Source organism: Tiliqua scincoides, chromosome 3 (genome assembly GCF_035046505.1).
Source record: "Tiliqua scincoides isolate rTilSci1 chromosome 3, rTilSci1.hap2, whole genome shotgun sequence".
In the NCBI taxonomy this organism is placed as follows: domain Eukaryota; kingdom Metazoa; phylum Chordata; class Lepidosauria; order Squamata; family Scincidae; genus Tiliqua; species Tiliqua scincoides.
In genome coordinates, this window is record NC_089823.1 from 17,594,432 (window position 1) to 17,615,974 (window position 21,543).

At 42.5% G+C, this 21,543-nt stretch overlaps 1 protein-coding gene across 8 annotated transcripts in view; it reads left to right on the forward strand.

Moving 5' to 3' along the window:
- Positions 1 to 21,543, forward strand: part of YAP1 (Yes1 associated transcriptional regulator) — a 134,043-nt gene that overhangs the window by 67,421 nt on the left and 45,079 nt on the right. For 4 of the 8 annotated variants that reach the window (XM_066619951.1, XM_066619953.1, XM_066619952.1 and 1 more), the window contains exons 3-4: positions 840 to 955; positions 13,917 to 14,030. In XM_066619951.1, the coding sequence (XP_066476048.1) occupies positions 840 to 955; positions 13,917 to 14,030 (230 nt within the window). The remainder of the gene's footprint in view (positions 1 to 839; positions 956 to 13,916; positions 14,031 to 21,543) is intronic. The other 4 variants (XM_066619955.1, XM_066619957.1, XM_066619956.1 and 1 more) reach the window with 1 other exon arrangement.

Here is a 21,543-nt window from a genome sequence, read left to right on the forward strand (position 1 = left end):
CAAATGTCTACACACACATACCAATGTAAGATCTCTAGCAGCCTTGGGAACACAGGACCCCAATTATTATTGATTAATGTTATTAATATCAATTATTCAGTATTCTTTCTAGACTTTATCTGGTGGATTACGATTGTAATTTTAAAAAGTGGGTCCCAGTGCTAAACAAGTTTGGGAAGTGCTGTCCTATGCATCTTTTTCTTTATGTAGTCTTGGAGTCTCATCTGAATGCTCCAGATAGCTTGCCCCTTTAGCCAGAAAGGATGGAGTTTGTAATATTCTGCATTCAGACTTTATCTTGCAGAGTCCTAGTGCCAGCTTTTAGATGTGCCCAGGGGCTTTCTTGGGTACCACCCACAGGTATGTTTCAATTCATACAGCAGACTCTCTTGTGTATGACAAACTTCTTTTGTAGCTCCTCAGTTTCAAAGCAGTTTGTCATACACCTTGAGACCTGATGATGGTGAAATGCAAGCCAGTGCTCCTTTGGGCATTCTGAACTATGGTGTCCTTTGGGATGTCAGTTCGTGGCTGCAGTGGTTGGAACCATGCTCTGTGAAAAGTAGTCATGTCATGCCTGTGTTGGCATATTTTAACATATGAAACTGCCTTATACTGAACCTTTTGAGTCCATCTTCTCCAGTATTTCCCCACTCCAGAGTTCAGCCATTATTTTTCACCAGCCCTACCTGGAAATGGTAGAAACTGAATCTGTTATCTTCTCTGTGTAAAGCTTGTACTCTGCCACTGAGCTCTGTTCCCTCTCTTCCAATTACTGGTTGTCCTCTTGCAAACTGCAGCTATTGCCATCTAACCTGCTTGTTCTGTTTTTGTCTCAGTCACATTGATCAGACGACAACATGGCAAGATCCAAGGAAGACCCTCCTTTCCCAGATGAATGTTACAGCTCCTACAAGTCCTCCAGTGCAACAGAACATCATGAATTCAGCAACAGGTAAGGAGAAATCAAAGTGGTCATAAGCAGTTTAGTATTTTATAATGAAAAGTTGTGCATTGCCCAAGTGTAGCCTGTCATTATTCTTTGTGTTCAGATGATTCATATAGAAAATATGTCCTAAATTGGTTTTCTTCCCTATGATTGCCATATATTTGTTTCTGCTAAATGGGTCAGAACACCCATTAGAAATAATATGAAAAAACCCATATTGCTCCAGGAAAAGGGAATGAAATGCTATTAAAGTAAACAAATGTATTTCAGGACATTCCAACCTACTTTGTAGCACTTATACCTAAAATGTCTTGTCTAAATTCCATTCCCCTAAACCTTTTCCTCCTCTTATCTCTTGGTGGATGTTAATCTTATTCTCTTTCTCCACAGCCGTTCTTTTAATTTTATGTTCTTCAACATTTTGCTTCTGGTGATAGTGTTAATAGATTTTCTTCAACGCTCTTTCCTTCAACCTCTTTTTTGGAGTTGGTGGTGGGAACTGAGTACCACTTGGAAAGCATTCTCTTCTCATTCCATAGAGCAGTCGTTCTCAAACATTTTGTGCCGGAACCCACTTTTTAGAATGACAATCTGTCAGGACCCACCAAAAGTAACATCAAGCAGGAAAATTTTTAACATTCCTACACTGTAATCCTACCCACATGTACCCAGCAGTAATTCCAATTTACTGTCATTGTTAAAAGAATATAGATAGTAGCTTATTGAAAGTACAGGTCTGTAACATTTCCCCGAATGCAATCACATACCATGGTAGCATCAGGTCTACTATATTAAAAATAAAATATTGAAATGAATGTGGGCTCACCTGAAATTGGGTTGCAACCCACCTAATGGGTCCCAATCCACAGTTTGAGAAACACTGCCACAGAGCAACGATTTCAGTTAAATTCTATGACCTTCCCTTATTATCATTCCCTATATTTCTCTTATGACTTAAGTGTGCTTAAATGACGAACACTCTGCATTTTCAGACTAAGGTTTGAAGTTGGTTTTAAATATAAAGTCTAAAGTTAAAAGCTAGTCAGTTAGCATTAACCTCAATATGTCCTATTTAAATACCAATTTAACCATGGTTTGTGTTGATTGGTACTGGTACAACCTGACACTGTAGCTAATGCATAAAAGGAAGGTGGAGTTTGCTCAGGCAGATGGGGTGTGAGCTAACAAAGCCTCGAGGGTTCTCCCCGTCACCTGATGGTTAAGAGATTGAGATATATAGGGATTTCTATTTCCTCTTCTTGCCCTGTTACCCATTTATGTAACCTGGGTCCGAGTTTGACACATGTTGCAGAGACTTAAAGTGGTGTTTCAGTGACTGTCTATGGGGATTTTTAAGGATTAGATGTGTTTATTTAGCAAAACTTGAGGTCTCATATACACACACCTGGAGGTTTCCAATGCATACTTGTCCTCCAACTATCTAAATATCAGCTGTGGATCAGCAAAAAGCCTTGTGCCATATTATGTGTAGCTGAGAGGGTAAGTGGTATTAGTACTTCCGGATTCATTGCTGATCTGTCATGCCTGAGACAAGGAAAAACCAAGATGATGGAAGAGATTTTGTCTTTTGAGGACAACTGCTTTGTTGTCATTCTTCCCCCCACCCTTGATTTTTCAGTTTCCCACTTCTGACCTTGCCAGGGTTGTGGAAACAAAGGTTAAGAGGGGAAAGTGAGGAGCTGGGGACATAGCTCTATCCCATGAGCTGGTGGATGGGGCCTAGGAAATTATTGTTCTGAACAGCAAGACTTGATTGAAACCATAATCAGTGCCACTCGAACAGGGGTGTCATATCATCTCTCTGACACTGTGTTGGGGGCCGGAATACAAAAATTAATTTACATTTCAAATTTGAATAATTTTACATAAATGAATATATTAGAGATGGAACTTATATGAATGATTGAAGGTCTTGCAATAACTCAAGGCCTATAAAAGGCCTTGCGCAAAGCAAGACTGGCCTTTCCTTGGCCGCTACTGCTGCTGCTGCACCACAAACGTGAAACAGCAGGCGGTGGAGGGGGCCCTCATCCCACAGCTCATGCAAGAGGTCAAACAGTCGCCCTCACAACAGCAGTTGCATCAGGCCAGCATGGGCTCCAGCAAGTCTCTGGAGGACCAGAGGTTCATTGGATACTGGGGGCTACCCACGGGCTGGATTGGGAGTCCTCAAGGGCCGCAAGTGGCTCCCGGGCTGGGGTTTGGGCACCCCTGCACTAAAAGGATACACACGTGCCTTCTGTATGTTCTCTGTGAAAATCCACTGAGGACAAAGGGGAGAAGGGGTGTGTCAGTCAAAGGAAATGGTGCTGCTAGCATTTCGTAGCTCTTCCTATGGTGTAGGTTATGGCTTTTCAAACTGGGGCGTTGCGACGCCCCAACCTGTAGACCCTGGCCGCTTTCACCTTAAGGGGCTGGGGCAGCCTGGAGGCAGGGGGCTGCAGGGGCTTGGCTGCACATACCTGAGCTTCTGCAGACTCCCAGGAATGCGGGAGCCCTGTGCGACCTTCTGCAGGGCTCTCCGCAGCTTTGAAAGTGAAAGTGAAGCGATTGCGCCCTGCCTCCTCTAAAGCAGAAGTAGAGTGCGATCACTTTCACTTCTGAAGTTGCGGGGATTCCTGGTGCAGGTCGCACAGGGCTCTCTGCACCCCCGGGAGGCTGCATGCTGCTCAGGTACGTGCAACCAAGCCCCTGCAGCCCCCTGAGTTGTGCAATCCTGGGGATCACACTGCTTCCTTCCCCCCGCCCCCGCTGCCTCCTCCCTGCCCCTATAAGAACTTAGAGTGGCTCAAACTCGCTCAAGAGAGTTTGAAAACCACTGGTGTAGGTAGTTAAATGTGGGATAAAATCATGCCTGTAATCGAGAATGTAAATTAAATGACCTTTTTTAACCTGCACCTCCTCTCTCTGACACCTCTAGTTCCCGTTTACCCTAAGAAGGTAGACCTGGATGCCCACAAATACTACTTTCAACATAATTTGTACATTACATCATAATGAATGTAAATTCTAATATGAAAGATGTTGCTTTAGGATAAATAAACAAATCCAAAGTATATTATTCTACATGTTTAAAGTTGATCCATGGGGCATATGTTTTTGCGTATTGCTAGACTTTCCTGGCAGTGAAGGTGTACTAAGAGACGACTTAGTAAAAGGGAAGGTTTTCGCCAAAGTGTTTTTCTTTGTAGCTTTGCATTTTTAGGTGCATTTTTTATACTATGCATTTGGGGGCATAATATAAATTGTGCCATATGAACTGCATATCGTGCAACTGGAAAACCCAAAGTCTCTCATTGGTCTTTGCAGTCACTCTGCAATTTGGGTGTCTTGCATTAAGTTGCACTCCCAATTTTATTCAGCAGAGACTTTAGTGAATGTTTGGGAAGCCTGTGCCACAGCACAACATTATACAGTATGAACTATAATGCTAATTCATGATTTCTCAAAAACAGCAACGGCAATGGCAATTTTTGATGTGGCCCTTGAAGTGGTTGGGAAGAAGAGGTGTGGTGAGAATGATTGGAGACATCTGCCCATCCATCACTCCATTGCCCAGTTGGAGAAAGGGAAAAGGTTTACTGTTTGGACAGTGGTTGCACTTGTGGCTTGCGGTCACGAAGGATCATCTTGGAAATCAAGTACTGATTTAACCAGTAAAAGGAAACATTTTGCTGCTTTAGTTTTTTTTCTTTTAAAGGCTTTGTCTGTGAGATGGTGATGCATCAACAAGTCTTCATGGTAGCAAATCTTTATTTATAGTGTGCTGCTGGTGTGTATTGCTAATTTTGAAAGGCTGTTCCTTGGTGTCCTAATGCTTTTGACTGATGCCAGCTAATAACTGGTTTGCTCTTGAAGTGACTTCTTACCTAAGCTCAAAGAACATGGCTGTTTATGGGCATCAAGGAATGCAGAAGAAATGCTGCATATAGGCGCTGTGGATATTGGGGATGAATGGATGAATGCACGGGAGTCTTAATAGCTCAAACCATAATAATAATTCAGAGGTAGTAGAGACAACAGTAATGGGCACCATCAGCATTTTATAACACGTGGAATTTCATTGGCCAGGTGCAGCCTTATCAACTTTGTGTGACAACCTTCTTTCAGGCGTGGAGCTTATGGCTTCAAGTGTAGCCTTCCCTGCTTGCAGCCTCCACCAACTTGATGCATTGGTAGAGAGGCATTGTTGAGTCTGGTTTAGTAAAACATGGGCACAAAAGTCATTGGGAGAGAGCTCTTTCTGCTCCACTCCCACCTCAAATCCCCTTTCACAGATGTGGTTTATTCTGCTTTGCAATTGGAGGAGAAGCAGACTTTTCAACCTTTTATTTTGTAATAGTTTATAATATGCTGCTACTTGATAACAAAGTTTACACAGCAAAATCGTTCCTTGTTTGAGAGGGCTCACAATCTTAAAAGAGCTGAATCTAAAAAAGAACCACCAGCAAGCGATCATAGAGAAGAGATGCTTTACTGGATGAACAGGGATAGCTTCTCTCCTCCTGTTCATTATATGAGAATCTCCTCCTTAAAGGGTGCCTCTTGGCTCTGTAGGCAGGGCTTTACCTAGCAAAGAGAAAATTTGCATTTTCTGTTATCAACTACAAACAGCTTTCTAAAGTCATTGCTTGCAGATTGCAGGTCGGAATGCAAAAATGCTGCTGTGGTGTACTGGATGGAGTACTTGGGTTTGTTCAGACACTTGCTTAACCATGAAGCAAACTGGGTTTCTCTTGGGTCATCATCATCCCTCAGCCTAACCTACCACACTGGTGTATTGAGATAAAATAGGAGGAGAGCGATGCACAACATCCCTTGTTCCAAGGGTGGATCAAAAATGTGATTAAATGATTAGGAAATCAGAACTTTAAAAAACGTATATGGCCTCCCTGATGTACCTGGTGTGTTGTAGCATGAGGAAAAATGAGTCCTTGCCCCAAGAAGCTTGCAGTTGGACAGTTTAAAGAGAATGGAGGAATATGAAAGACAGATGAGAACAAGAGTAGTTGCATCTATTTCAATTTTTGTTGCAGCTGGGTGAAGTTGGAAAAGGCTAAGGAGTGCTCCTGTGTGTATTTTTAAATGTGCATTAGCATGCATGAATGGGGGAAATTTATCTTGTATTCTGGGACCCTCTGTACTGGTCAGTACACAACTTGGTGATTAAGTGAGAGGCAAGGGTGAAAGGTGTTGCAAACACATTTTTATTGTGGAGATAATCTAACAATGACAGGAAAGGAGAATAAAACTACAGCAATTTGATGATGCTTCATACTGCTAGGTCTTAAAAGTAGGCGGTTCCTATATACCGTGATAAGGGGGAAGAGGGTATCTTAGAAGGGGGCATAATGGCATGGAGACTGAGGCAGAAAAGAAGGGGCAGACGGGAATTTAGTGGGTTGTCCAGGGAGAACTGAGGCTGGAAACTAGGAATTTAGGATATTGGGAAGGAAAGGGGAAAGGAGAAATGCTGGAGAGTAGAAGGAAAAGAGAGAGCAGGTTTCCTGCAGTTCAGACTGCAGCAAAAGGCCATGGCCTTTTGTGGGTGGTTTTGTGTAACCTGAACTGGGGCTACAGGCATGAGCCCCCCAGCAGGCCATGAAATCACTTCACTTACTTGTGGTGGGGGAGCTTATATCTCACACTGGATAAACCCTTCTAACTGGTGTTGCTCATTCCACTCAAGCAACTGTTGTGTTGGTTAACGAAGTTCCTGATGGAGGCTTAGGGCTGATCTCAAGCCTCCCCCAAATAATTAAAAATATATGAGTATGTATGCATTTTTGATCTGAAGGAGGACAATGATTGATACAATACAGTAAGCAAGAGCATCAGGATTGAGCGATTCTTCTGTTGCCACATGGAGATGAGAAGGTGGAAAGAGGACTCTGAAACAAGCTCAAGAGCTAAGCAGTGCTTAGGTGGCTCAAGGGAGAAAGCAGGGCAAGAGAGCCAGAGCTGCTTTCCTGAAAGGTAGGGGTGCACTGCAAGGTGGTCTGCAGGAATGACTTTCTGGCCTGTGCCGGCACAGTGGCTTTGACAAATGACAAAACTACCAGCAGGACAGTAGGTGGGTCCTGGCACGTTGCTCAGGATGCTGTCGCTATTTCAGGAGGCCAGTTGCTTCCTTCATGTGGCTGCTTGATTGAATGTGGCCATGGAATTGGTGAGGACAGCTAAGGTTGGAACTCTTATTTTGTGTTAACTTATTTGCTCCTAAGGCAGGCAGCTCCTCAGAGGTGGCTTTTGTTCCCAGGGCCAAATGTGCTGTGCAAGCAAGGTGCGGTCACCCATGGAATCTTTCAGGAACCAGGCAAGGATTCTTTCAGACCAGTCTGATATAGTGCATGTGTGTTAGAGAGAGAGATTGTGCTGACATTTAAGAGTGTGGCCTGTGGACCAGAGGCCTCTTTCCATCAGCCCTGCTTTAGTCATGTTACTGGCCCAGGTTCTGTTAGGTAAAAACCAGGGTATGTCCTACTTCAGAGCAGGGTGCAGTCAAACATGCACACACAGCAGAATCTTCAGGTGCAATTGTATTCAAGTACAGAACCATACACAGAATTGTTAGAGCAATCCAGATCATACACATATAATATAGCAGTTCAGAGTTACCTAGTTGCAGTCCATTTTCCTTAAGGCAAAGTCAGTCCATGGTCATTTGCAGTGTTTGTTCCAACAAGGCCTCCAGCAGTAGCTTCTCAGTTCACCCACTGCCAAGGTGGAGCTGCATGGAGAGGCTTAAATGGGATTCAGCACCCAATCTAGTTTTTTCCGGGTTAATTAGGGCATGGCTACCTAACGGGTTCAGGTAGTCTTGCTATCACAGCTGTTTACAACTTGCCCTGAACCAACTGTTTGCAGCCCAGGCCTGACTGGGCCAGAGCAAAGAGTTAACATACTCTTCCTTGGTTCAGGTCAGTTGTTATATATGCATTTTTTTTCCTTCACACCTTCAGTCCAAGCATTTTACAATTCTCTACATGCTTAGTCGAGCCTTGAACTTTTGTTAGTGCATCAGCCACATTCAGACTTGATTCACCGTATTGGAGTATGATTAAACCATCAGATACGCATTGTTTGACATTTGAAAACTAACGTCAAGTGTGTTCGGAGCGCCCACGGACACCAGGAGATGATGCAATTTGAATGGCTAACTGATTATCTTCCATAACAGTTATAGGTTTTGACATTTGTATATCAAGATCCAACATCAGTTGCTTGTACCATACCAGTTCTGAACACATTAAACTCAATGCAGAAAATTCAGATTCACTGACTGAGAGAGATACATGTCTCTGTTTGACTGATTTCCAGCCTGTTAAGGATCCTGCAAGGAATACACTCATACCAGAGGTAGATTTTCGTGTCTCGATATCTGAAGGAAAACTCGCATCAACATAGGCAGTAAGCTTTAGGTCAACCTTTGGTTCAAGGTACAGAGAGATATCGATTGTTTGCTTCAGATATTGCAGCATGCGTTTGGCGGCTAGCCACTGTCTTTGGGTAGGTTGGCTTGTGGCCTTGGCTACTAAATTACATGCTATAGCGATATCAGGTCCGCTCCATTGACTTAGGTATATAAGACTTCCCATTAATGACCTATATATGTTGGGATCAAATATAGGACTAGGTGAGTCATCTTTGTCAAAATCGGGTGTCATAGGGGTCTTTACCCCATTACATTGCTCCATATTATATTTTCTGAGCAATTAGGCTATTTTCTCCCTTTGTGAAATCTTATAGCCATTTGACACCTCATTCATTTCCAGACCAACATAATTGTGGATCTTGCCCAAGTCACACAGAATGAACTTGTTACTTAAAATATTGATAAGTTCATTGGTTTGTTCAGTACCTTTACAAATTATAGCCAGATCATCAACAAACCACTATGCATCTGTGATGGCCTCTACCTTTGGTAAAGACCCATGGGTTGGCTACACCTTGTTGGAACCCTACCCCCTTTAGCACATCAGATAGGTATTTATTCCACTCATACCCAGATTGTTTGAGTCCGTAAAGACTCTTCTTTAACAACCAGTAGTCTTTCCCATTATCAGAAGCACCTAGTGGTTTTTTCATGTAGATAGTATGCCTTAATGGTGCATGTAAGTAGGCCGTTTTTATATCTAAATGCCTAATCATACAATTGTCCTTATCTATGCCTAATAAAGGTTCATTCATTCATTCATTCAATTGTCCTTAGCAGCCAGTACAAGTACACTATATAATAACACAATTATACAATGTGTTCTTATAATTTCTTAGTGTGGGCGCGAAGAGTTCATCATAGTCAGTGGCAGCTTGCCCAAAACCTTGTGCAACCAATCTGGCTTTGCACTTAGATTGACCATTGGCATCTCTTTTAACTTTGAATGCCCATTTACAGCCAGTTGCTTTCTCCCCAGGTGGGAGGTCAGTTTCCTTATAAACATTTAATTCATACAAAGATTTCAACTCTGAGGTGATTGCCTCTTTCCAGGCTGCTTGCTCTTCCGTAAGCATGTCATTTATGGACTCAAAAGAGAGTAGTTCTATGAACACTTGGCAGACAGTTCCTGGTTTGAACCTGTCTGGTTCTCTCCTTTCTCTAGTGGATCTACAAGGCAAAATGTTGTCCTCATCCTCTGGCTGTGGTGCAAGCATTTCGGGTTGTTTGATTATTGACATCTTAGGGGATGACTCACTTTCAGTTGGCTCCTCCTTCAGTCTTTGAGTTAAGTTCCTAGGCAATTTCTCCCGGGCAGCAATAGCGGATTGGTGTATTCCGTTGTCCACTACTGGGTAGGAAGAGGAGATACAAGGTCCCAAACGATCCCACCCTGTAGTGCCTTCCATAAAGTTAGCACTTGCACTGATTACAATGTCTTTGGAATGCAAGTAGCCAAAACGAAATGCCTTATGATTTGCCTCATACCCGAGGAAGTACATTTTTCTACTCTTTTGTTGTCCCTTTCGTCTAAGTGCCTTTGGGATGTGCACAAATGCAGGGACTCCAAACACTTGTAGGTAATCCAGGGAATACTTATATGGGAATACTTATATGGGAGGCCACTGTCCTTTAACATACAAAAGGCCACGTTCTGAAGAGTCTAGCCACACCTTTCACAGTGCGCTTTGTGCTGGGGTCGATATGGGGCTGTTTTATGATGCTCAGTGCCCCTCTCCTTGAGCAATTTCTCAAATCTTTGGTTTACAAATTCACCACCCTGGTCAGTAGTTATACATTTTGGCTGTTTACCTGTTTTCCTGTACACAAACTTAAGCCAGTACTCCACTGCCTGGCTAGTTTCAGCCTTTGTTTTCAACAAATAACAAAAGCCATAACGTGAGTGGTGATCCTCAATTGATAACACAAAACGAGCTCCTCCCAAACTGGGTGAGTATGGCCCAATCGAGTCCATAAATATTAAATCAAGAACATCATTAGTATGGTAATTTCCTGGTGGGAGTTGCCTTTGCTTTGACCGTTTTACATACTTCACAGTCCAGATACAAACCAAAGGACTTTAACTTAATCCCCTCAGATTGCTCTACAGTTTTGTGAAGAGCTTGAAAACAAGGGTGCCCCAAGCGGTGATGTAACAAGTGAATACAATTCTGGTGGGGTGGCTTGGTAGTAAAAACAGACCCAGCAGTTGCTGTGGTGGAGTGTAACAGATATAAATCACCTTGCAATTTGGCAATGGCAACCTGCCCAGCAGCCTCTTTGATCCTGCAATTCTCTGAAGTAAATTGGATGTTGTAGCCCTCCCTTGTTAAAGCAGCAGCTGATAAGAAATTGTATGTAAGGCTAGGCACATAAACCATTTCTAAAGCTCTATTTAGGCTAGGTAAAAAAAACTTTTCCTCTTCCAATAATATTTGCAGTGATACCATCTGCTAACGTGACACACTGATTCTGGATGGGTTCAAAGGAGTTAGTTTCTTTTTTTTTGCATATGTTTACTGTGGCCCCACTGTCCACAACAAAACAATCAGTGTAGTGTCTAGATGCTCCAGTTACAGTCAAATGGACCCCTCCTCCTTTGCCAAAGTACTGGTTTTTCTTACCCTTCCTAGAGTGACAATCCTTAAGCAAATGTGTGGTACTGTGACACCGGAAACACTGTCTCACAGCGTAAACTTTCGCCGTCTCAGCAGCAAGGTCATCAGCACATTCCACAGCCGTTTTTCTCTCTGTGCTGCCTTGGGGATTGCAGCTTGTTATCACAGAGCGATATATTATCCCTCCTCCTCCTCCTTTCTTCATCTAGGAGTCGGCCTGTGATGCTGGCAAGAGTCAGCTCTGCTCGGGGCAGCACCTCCAGGTTTGCAACAAACTGATCATAGCTCTGGTCCAAAGAACAAAGAATTATATAAACCTGCTGTATTTCAGGAAAAACTAACTCCTTTTCCTGGAGCTCATACAAAGTCCTTTTCATGAATTCCAGGTGATGCAGCATATCTCCTCCTGTCTGGAGGCGTGCCCTGAGCAATTTCTGCATGAGGTGGATTTGAGCACCAACACTGTCCCGAACATAGATTGCTCTCAGGGCATCCCAGCACTCCTTTGCTGAGATCAGTCCATCAATATGGACTAGTTGCTGGTCTTCCAGGGTCAGACCAATTAGACACAGAGCCTTTTCATTGTCCTTATGATATGCCTCAATGAGCTCAGTATCCTCCTCCTCATCAAGGGTTCCCAAGTCCGGTGGATCAATCACAACCTTCCAAAGGGATTCACACTTTAACAGCAGGGAAACCTTTCTTGACCAAGTTGCATAATTCTGGCCATTTAGTCGGGTAATCAAAAACCCGGTGACTGAGACAGTACTCATCTCCATGCCCTCGTTATAGCCACATGTAGCTTTAAATACCAGCAGCAGCAGCTCTCCTACAGCACACCAGCTCACAGGACCATTACAGCAATTCCTGGGCCCATAACCGATGTTAGGTAAGAACCAGGGTATGTCCTACTTCAGAGTAGGGTGCAGTCAAACATGCACACACAGCAGAGTCTTCAGGTGCAATTGTATTCGAGTACAGAACCATACACAGAATTGTTAGAGCAATCCAGGTCACACACATGTAATACAGCAGTTTAGAGTTACCTAGTTACAGTCTATTTTCTTTAAGGCAAAGTCAAAGTCAGTCCATGGTCATTTGCAGTGTTTGTTCCAACAAGGCCTCCAGCAGTAGCTTCTCAGTTCACCCACTGCCAAGGTGGAGCTGCATGGAGAGGCTTAAATGGGATTCAGCACCCAATCTAGTTTTTGCTTAATTAGTTAATTGGTTAATTACTTAACCGGTTAATTAGGATGTGGCTACACAGGTGTTCAGGTAGTCAAGCTATCACAGCTGTTTACAACTTGCCCTGAACCAACTGTTTGCAGTCCAGGCCTGACTGGGCCAGAGCAAAGAGCTAACAGGTTCTTCTCTTCTAGCAGGCACCCCACATAACATACACATTTATGCACGTGTGTCACAGTTCACACTTCAGATAAAAAGAACTGAAAAGATTTGTCAGGCTACAGGAGGGCTTCATGGGCAAGGCAAGATTTTAATCTTCTGTGAAGGAATTCAAGATATCCAGTGCAGTGCGGAAGAACGGATGGAGAATGGTGCAGGAAACCTTCAAGCTCCAGAGAGTGACGTGGTTGGGGAGATGCAGGTTGTGGGCAGGACTAGATCCAGTATCATGGAAGTACCTATCTCGTTCCTCCTCCTCAACTATTTAGTTGAAAGACAGCATGCAAATATAGCTAAAAAACTCTTCCAGTTCCCTCTACTTTCATGTCAACATCTCTTCTTCTGTGCTATCTTGGGTGGTCTTCCTAATTTAAGACTTTTTTCTTTCTGCTTTGCACAAGCCATGCTGAAAGCTTGTCATTAGTCTGCTTTACTTTCTACTTCATTGCCATACATTTACGTAATTGACGTGTCTATATGGAATGTGCATTGGAGCTAAGTGGGGCATAAGCTTAAGTCACATTGCTGAACTTCAGCAATGCTCATTAAAATAAGACATTGCAGCAAAAAAGAAAGTTACAATGTCCTGCCAATAAAGACCTCTATGATTAATCTATATATAGGCCTCTTGGTATTAAAAATAGTCTTTTAGTTATTTTGTGCTAAGAACAGTCTTGAAGCAGGTGCTTGTTGTTGCTGTTCTACAGATAGTAACCAAGACTGAAAAGATCAGCCCTAAGGCTGTATATGAGGCCAAGTATGGGTTTGAACTCGGCACACTCCAGGCTTCTGGTTGCTATGAAGGCAACTTGAGGCAGTAGTCTCTTGATTAGAATAATTTAATAGGCTGCCTTCAGTAATTTTATATAGTTCTGGCCCATTCCCACAGTTGCATCACCAGCTGTCCCCCAAAGCATGTCATTTTCTTCCATGTGTTTTACATTAAAATGTTTGGTTAAACACACCATACCCACACTCTGAAATAGCAGGAGGCGTGGGGGGAGGGGAACATGAAAGGGGCCCAAGAACAGAACACTTAAAAACTTCTTGGAGTGTGAGTTTTCACACTCCAAGAAGGTGTGAAAGCACCTGTAAAAGGTGATAAGGGCAAAACACATGGGTAGAATTGGTTTGTATTGGACAGATCGAGGCCTTTGGGTGAGATATAATAGTCTCCTGCACATATAATTACTGTTACCTGTCTTAAATGCTTTGAATTGAGTAAACTTAGAATTAAAATATGGGTGACTTCTGTGGGAACGTCATAATTTCACCCCTCAAAAAAAAAAAGTGCTTCACTGTACCACACACCTTTTTTTAATATCGCCCACAATGTTATGGCTACAAGACATGGCTACTATTAGTTTCATATGCTGTGTTTTATGTAAACTAATTGGGATTTCTTTTTTTTTTTTCTCCTTTAATTTAGCTAACTTTTTCAGCAGGGTCAAACAGAGCCTACTATGAATTGCTTCCTTCTGTGTTACAGGCCCACTCCCTGATGGATGGGAACAAGCCATGACCCAGGATGGAGAAATTTACTACATAAACCATAAGAACAAGACCACATCTTGGCTAGATCCAAGACTTGACCCACGCTTTGGTAAAAGTTCTCACTTAAGATCGTTTTTGTGTGTGTTTTACTTAAAACACTTTTGTATGTAGGTAAATTTAATTTTTTCTAGAAACCTGTAGCCAAAGATTTGGCTAGCTATTTTTAAATTATGTTCTACATTCACTCACAGTCACTTCTGTCTGTATGTCTCTCCAGCTACTTTGTGTGTCTGCCCACTTCTGCTAGTAGAATGTAACCCATCTATCCCCTAGGCAGGGAGTGAAGTTCCCCCCAGCTCTCTTCACATTGATACCACCTTCTTCTCCAGATTTCTGCTGCCTCCTCCCAGCCTGTCTCCAGAATCTTGTTTTGCAGGCTCTGCTGCTATTAAAAATATTTATATACCACTGTTCAACTTGGTACCTAATAATACGAGTATTTAGCCTCTGTGTCATAATCAACAAACATGCTTTACCTGTGTTCTCAGTCATTGCAATGATCCCATAAGGTTAGGTTAGGCTTATCTCCATGTTGAAATTAGGCTATAAATGATGCTTGCTTGAAGCCATTTAGTGATTTGTGGGCGAAGAAAATATTTGAACCAGGAGCGAACTGGTTTGTGGCTTGATCTCTGTCTGTACTCAACCTCTTTGACCCTTCAACCAATTGCCTCCTTGAAACCTCTTTTCTCTTGACTTGGAAACTCCCTCTTCCCTCCCATGTTTTTTTCCTCACATCCTTAAACTGACCCCCTTCTCCCAAACAGTATACAACTTTTGTCTTTGCTGCCAACTTTTTATGACTGTTTCTTCTCAGAAGTTAAGAATCTTTGTGAAAATGCTGTGACTTTACAGTAGTCCAGCCACTGGTTGTGGGGTGTCCTTATGTATGGGAATTAATTTACAGCTGACAGTTGGGCAACATCATGATTCCGGTTATGATGGGTCATGTTTAGGTTGCAGATGTTTCGTTTGTGTTCAGATGTCACTCAGTAACAGGAAAACCTGCTATTATAGTTATGTTAATATGGGCAAAGATGGTGGTGGTTGTGTTTAATTTCCTTGCTATGATAACCTCTAATAATAGTGTTGTGAAACTTGCATTGTTCTAAATCTTGCTCTTTACTAACTCTAACTTGCTATACAGGTGTTCTTCACTTAATTATGCACTTAATATGCATTCTCCAATCCCCATTTTTATACAGTTAGGTCGTTAAGCAAACATTCAGCCCAATCTAGTGCCTTTGGTTGTGTAAACAGATACTCCCTGCCAGAAACTAGCTGGTTGCACAGGCTACTGAAGATTGCATTGCCTCTTTGCATTAAGAGCCTCTTTGTTGTGTAAGCAGATGCTCTTCCACAGGCTATGGGAGACCTGACTGCCTCATTAAGAGCCTCTTTGTTGTGCTTTGATCACCATCATATATGCAGTCTGACATTAATCGGATGGTTGTTAACGATGCAGCCTGTAATGATCTCTGGGACAACTCCTTAATGTGAATATGTAATGAAAAAAGCTTTGGAAACAAAGTTGTTCCCTCTTCTAAGAGGAGCACCACTTGAAATGGTGCCTCCTTTTACCCAGTTAGCATAGATAACTGTGTTAGGATACATGGAAATGAGAGCTGACCCATACTAATACTTTACTGGTTCCATGCTTACTGGTTCTGTGTGATAGGACATCCAGGCAGATGCAACTGCCCAGAGCAGCCCTGTCCTCTGAAAGAGGAGGACGTTGCTCGACACCTGAGTGGAACCGAAAGGTCCTCTCACTGGGTGGACGACTATGGTTCAAGTGGCCTTGTTCTAGAAAGATGGAGGCCCATTTCAGCAGAGCTCTTTCAGTAGTTAGTACTCTTAAAGGAAGAGAGATAAACTAGGTTATGTTTATGTATTCAAAGCTGTTAGAATCTCTTGTTCTAAACCAGATGTTATCCAAATAAGTATTTGAAAACTGAAAGTAAAGTATTTGTTTGATCTTTTACCTCAACCTCAGTTTTTATTCCTTATGCCAGTGGTTCCTAAACTTTTTGATTCACAGAGCACTTTTCAGGAGAGAAATTTCATCACAGTGCACTATCGTCACCCTTATGCCAGAGAAGTGTGGCTGTTTTTACCTAACTGTATTTTTCAAGTTGTTAATGTTTTATCTTATAGCTATGCCTGAATTTTTCAAATTCTAAATAACTTAATTTTTCCCATTGAAAGTCATTAAAAATTGCAGCTTTAAATATAGTTTTTTCAAAACATCCATTTTGCATATACAGGTCCAACCCTACATGACTCAACATGAATGGCCACTGCAAATGAGAAGGAATGTACTGATCCCTGGAGAAGGGGAAAAATGCTCCCCTTTAAAATGCTTTTCTTACTGTTGTAGAGATTTTTATCTCAACATGATGAGAAGGGCCCTTTAAATTAAAGGAAAACAGTCCTTTACAATATTCATAGAGAGGGCAACTAGCTGACAATCCATCAGTCATTCTCCAAGGAACCCCCTCCCTTCTCTCTGAACACCTGAAAGAAACTCTTTTCTAAGCGCCTGGAGAGAGTCTGATTGTTGGATTGTCCTTAATGACTCTATCTTTACATCACAAAGGACAGCAAGACTATTTTTAAATCACTTGAGCAATGGCACTTTGTTTTTTAAATTGATTTGCTATAGTGCAAAGCAAAGATTTTTGCCATCCTTGTGAGTTCTGGGAAAGGATTCCAAAGGAATAATGAGGCTCAACCTGTAAGTGTTTTTAGCATAAGGGTGACGATATTTCACTATGTAGGTACCTACATATGCACCTATGTAGGTACCATACCGAATGACAGCGGTATTGAAGATGTAAGATGTTTTTAAGCATTTGGACATTTTGAACATCAAGTTTTATTTCATTTGAAATGTTGTTTTTTCCACTAATTTCAGAGAAATAAGGAACTTAAGGCAAAATATTTGAGAACAAATCCAAAGCAGGCATTGTAAATCTTCAATATGTTATCCACACAGATAAGATATTTAAAACTATTTTTGTTTTACAACTATTGTGGTAAAACCACAAACCCGGACAATACCCAATACTTGTACACAGTTCAGGGCCACACAGCAGTGCTGAGTTAAAGAAATCCACTTTGTTACGTAAGGCATTTGTGTTTTCCTTTTCTGGTTATTTGGCTATAACTTTTGATAGAATACAGATAATTCCACGTGGTTTGTGTCATTGCATTCTACATTAAGTTTCCTATTAACTGATATATAACATGATGGTATTGTTCATAAATACCAAGGTTTCCACAATTTTGGCCACTAGTGTAAAGATCTCTTGATACCCTTTCAAGGCCTGATACCCAGGGCAATGTACCCCCCCCCCCGTCCTCCTTAACAGTGCAACTGCTATCCCTTTGTGGCATGTATGAAAATGTGTGCAAGCCCTGTTACAGTGGATGGTTGAAGTGTATGACTCCAAAGCTTCTATGGAGCATATTGAAATTTGCTTGATGCTGTAAAGGATTGTTTTGATGGGCTGCAAAATGTAGGTTGTGGTTAAAGTGTTTGCAACAAGTCTTATACAGATAATTCAGAATGTCAGGCTATAGTTTTATACTTAATCCTTTGACTTTTCTTTCTTTGTCTGAATAAAGGTTACTGGGAAATCAGATTTGGAATTGATTTCAGACTTCTTAAACTGCTGATAGGGCAGATTTCTTTGCATTCCAGTTAATAGAGGAGCGGTTCATAAAGAATAGCTATGTTTTTTGGGTTAAATTTCGTTGGAATATTGTTGGGGAAAGTAATGGACTATTAAAAACTGTTTTGGTCTAAATCAGTGGTGTCAAACCCATTTAATACAGTGGGCCAAATAGCATTCCTGATGCCTTCTGGTGATGCCATTAAGCAGGAAGTGATGTCATGAAGCAGGTCATGACCAGCAATAACCACTTTTGTCTAAGGAACTCTTTGCCTATTTTCTTTTCTGTCTTTTGTAGCTGTGATCATATTTTAAAGAAATGGGAGAGCCCAATTATCATATCAGCTTTCCTTTCAGCAGTGACTCCTCAGCCCAGCTTAGCAGCTGAGAGCCGGTGATGGTGGTGCTGGGATAGCCCAGGCACTGGTGTCATGTGGGGGGTGCGGGCCGCACCGGGTGATGTGCCCGGGGGTGACGCGCCCTGGGGGGATGACGCGCTAAAATCGCGGCTTTAGGAGCTACCCTGTCATGCCATACACCATTGGATGCACCAGCAGAATGCGGTGCAAAAAACCGGAGTGAAATTGCTCCTTTCCTTCAAAATTTATGGTCAAAAACCAGAAAGAAAAAAATGCTTGGAGCACTATGAAAAGTGAAAGTGAGCCATATCGCACGTTTATTCATGAGTAGGCGTACTTGCTTTAGTCCGTTGGAAAAGGCAGGCTGAAAGAAATCCAACAACACCAGAATGGTCCTGATCCAATGAATGCAGCCCCCCAAAAACACCCGAGAAGGAGGTTCCTCCCTCCCAGCTGCAAGTGTATTGAGCCCGAAACGAATGGTCCCAATCCGATGGAGCGCAACAAATGCTCCAGAAGGCAGCCCCCCCCCCCCACTAAAAAGAGGCTTGAATGTTTTCAAGGGGGGATGTATTCTATTTTGCACTTGCAAAGCCAGGTGGGTCTTTGTATTGATATGCTTGAAATAGAAGAACTTTAAACTGGGCAATGGGAAGGGCTGAAAATCTCACTGATTCTTTGTGGGGGAGGGGGGGTTATTGCAGGCAGACTACAGAGAAAATTCACTTGGTGGAACAGGACTGACTCCCCCTTATTTATTTCTTTTATTTTAATTTAATTATTTATAATTATTTATTTTAATTTGCCTGATGATGTCACTTCTGGCCATGACATCACTTCCAATGGGTTCTGAACAGATTGTCATTCTAAAAAGTGGGTCCCACTGCTAAACGTTTGAGAACTGCTGCAATAAGGTGTTAGTAAGTTGACACGGGTATGTGTGTGTGTGACTCTACTAGTTTTAAAAATCACTAAAATCAGAGTTTGAAGGAATAATACCATCATGTTCTATATCAATCAATGCAGAATGCAATGAAACAAACCACATTGAAATATCTGTGTTCTAACAAAAGGTACAGCCAAAAAACCAGTGGGGGTGGGGCGATGGTACATCACCGCGCCCACCACCTGGGGTGTTGCCCCGCCCACTGCATGGGGTGAGACACAGGCTTCCTGCACTGGGTGACGTGAATCTTAGTGATACACTGAGCCCAGGGGCCACATAAAGAGCTTCCGGGGCCACATCCGGACTATGGCCTTATGTTTGACACTCCTGGTCTAAATGGAAACACAAACTATATAGTTTCTTTATAAATGTTGTAAGTTTGCACATTTCCCTGTAGGGTTTATCTCTTCCTCTGTACTTATTCCTGTATATAGACTTGAGGGTGGGGGTTTACTAATGAGGATAAAAGGAGGAAATAAGAGAGTGTGCATGATTTTGTATTTATTAGTAAGAAGTACAACTAGGCTCAGGGAATAGTTTGTGGTCACATGATCTGCACATTGTTAAAGCCAAACCTAAGTAGGGCTTGGATGGATGAAAAGTTGCCCCAGAAGCCGCTCGGCACTACTTTAGGAAAAAGTGATATATGATATTATAAGGATAGGAGAGGAAAAGCAGGCTTTAAGAAGATCTGTATTGATTGGTTCCTGGTTAGTTTCAGTGGGCTGGTGCATTGCTCTATCTGTATTCCTGTTTAGATAATTCTAATATTCTGTTCCATAAATACATGGCACCACTAATATTAGCAGGAGGGCCCATCTTCTGTCTTCCAACCTTCAGTCTTGATCTTAGTGCAGCTAAATGAAAATAGCGTACAGATCACTGAATAGATCATGCTGTGTATATACAAAAGGCTTTGAAAGCTTTTCAGGGTTTTTGACCTATCAACAGCTGTAGGTCTCTTCTGAGAGAGGTTTTAACACCACAAATGCCATAGCAGGCATGCTAGGCAAAGACCCAGTGTTCTCTCTGTGTGGGTTACATTCACTGTTAATATTTTGTGAATATTTAAGTATTAAATGTAATGTAACAGACTAATTAAAAGTAGTGAGTGGCAACAGAATACCCCCTTTTTGCTGCCAGAATGGAAGGTGGATTGTCAAGGAGCAGAAGAACGTAGAAATTGCTCAGTGAGCGAGACACCATACTTTTGCCCTCCCCTGCAACATAATTGTCACTCAGTGTGAGTAAAGCTTTGATGCTGGAAGGGGGTAGGCTTGCACCTCACCCATGCAGTGCGGGGTGTGGACACCAGAGTTCCCAAGCACCCAGTATAGGGTGGTCCAACTTCAGGGAGTTGGACCACCCTATACTCCAGGGAGGGGGCACATGCCCCCTGCATGACCCTGGCTGGGCCAAAGCAGGCCAACCTGGAAGTAATTGGCAGCGATGTGTTGACGTCACCACCAATTACTTCAATGTTCTGAGCCCCTGAACTCATTTGGCAGGCTCAAAGTGAAGGCAGGTGCGGCACGGCTTATCTATCTGCCTGCCACACTGTTCCAGCTTCTTCTCCAAAGAAGAAACTGAAATGGCGCAACAGGAAAATTGAAAAGCTACCAGCATGCGCCACCCAGTTTGTGTGGATGAGCGCAAAGGCACTGATACAGGCTTTTCTCTCATGTAGGCAAGTATTAGAACATTGAAACTTGATTTAAAATGGCTTTCCTCTTAGAGATTTTTAAGCTGCCCTGTGTTTAAATCAATTCATTCCATGTGGTGCACTGATGGTCTGAAAAAGGTGGGTGGGAAAGAACATAGTGTTTAAGTTGCAAGAGTTAGTGGTTTAAAGGCAATCCTCAGCAAACAAGTTGCAGCTTTTGAATGGGCTGCCTTTCCACCACCACACTGAGCAGTGCTGACATCGGGGTCACTTTGTAGTAGTGCTTCCAAAATAACAGTGGAGTTCCACCTTTGGCCTATTTTTATTGTGGGAAGCAAACTAGGAGTGGGGATACGGAGATGGACTCCCCCCCTCAATAGGAGGGGGGAGTCGGTGAGCTGGAAAGTATCAGGTCTGGGCCATGTGTTGATTATCTGGGTAAGATCTGAGAGGAAGCATTTGTTTTTCTCCTTTTCCCATGCATTTCCACCCCACCCCCCTCCTTACTTGTAGGATTTGGTGAAGGCAATCTGGAATAAAGAGCTGGAGCAAAGGTCACAAGCCGAAGACCTCTCCCTTCTGGAAATGCACATGTTGGTTGCTGTAAAGAATGGCATCTCCTTGCTTTGAGGGATGCAACTACTTGTCTTAAGCATTCTGCCATTTCTTAAGATGCTGTCAGCTGCATTGGTTAAACTCTCCGTATCCAAAAGGGATACATACAGCTGTCTTAATTTTTAACTGCATAGTTTCCCTTTTTGGGCCCACTGTGTGTGCATATCCCAGACAGGCTTGAGTACATGCCAGAGGGTTTTTATTTTTATTTTATTTTTTGTGGTTGGACTCTTTAATCTGTTCCAGGCCTCTTCAGTCAAAGCTCAAATGCAACTGAAGGGGGGAAGGAAAAGAGAGAAACC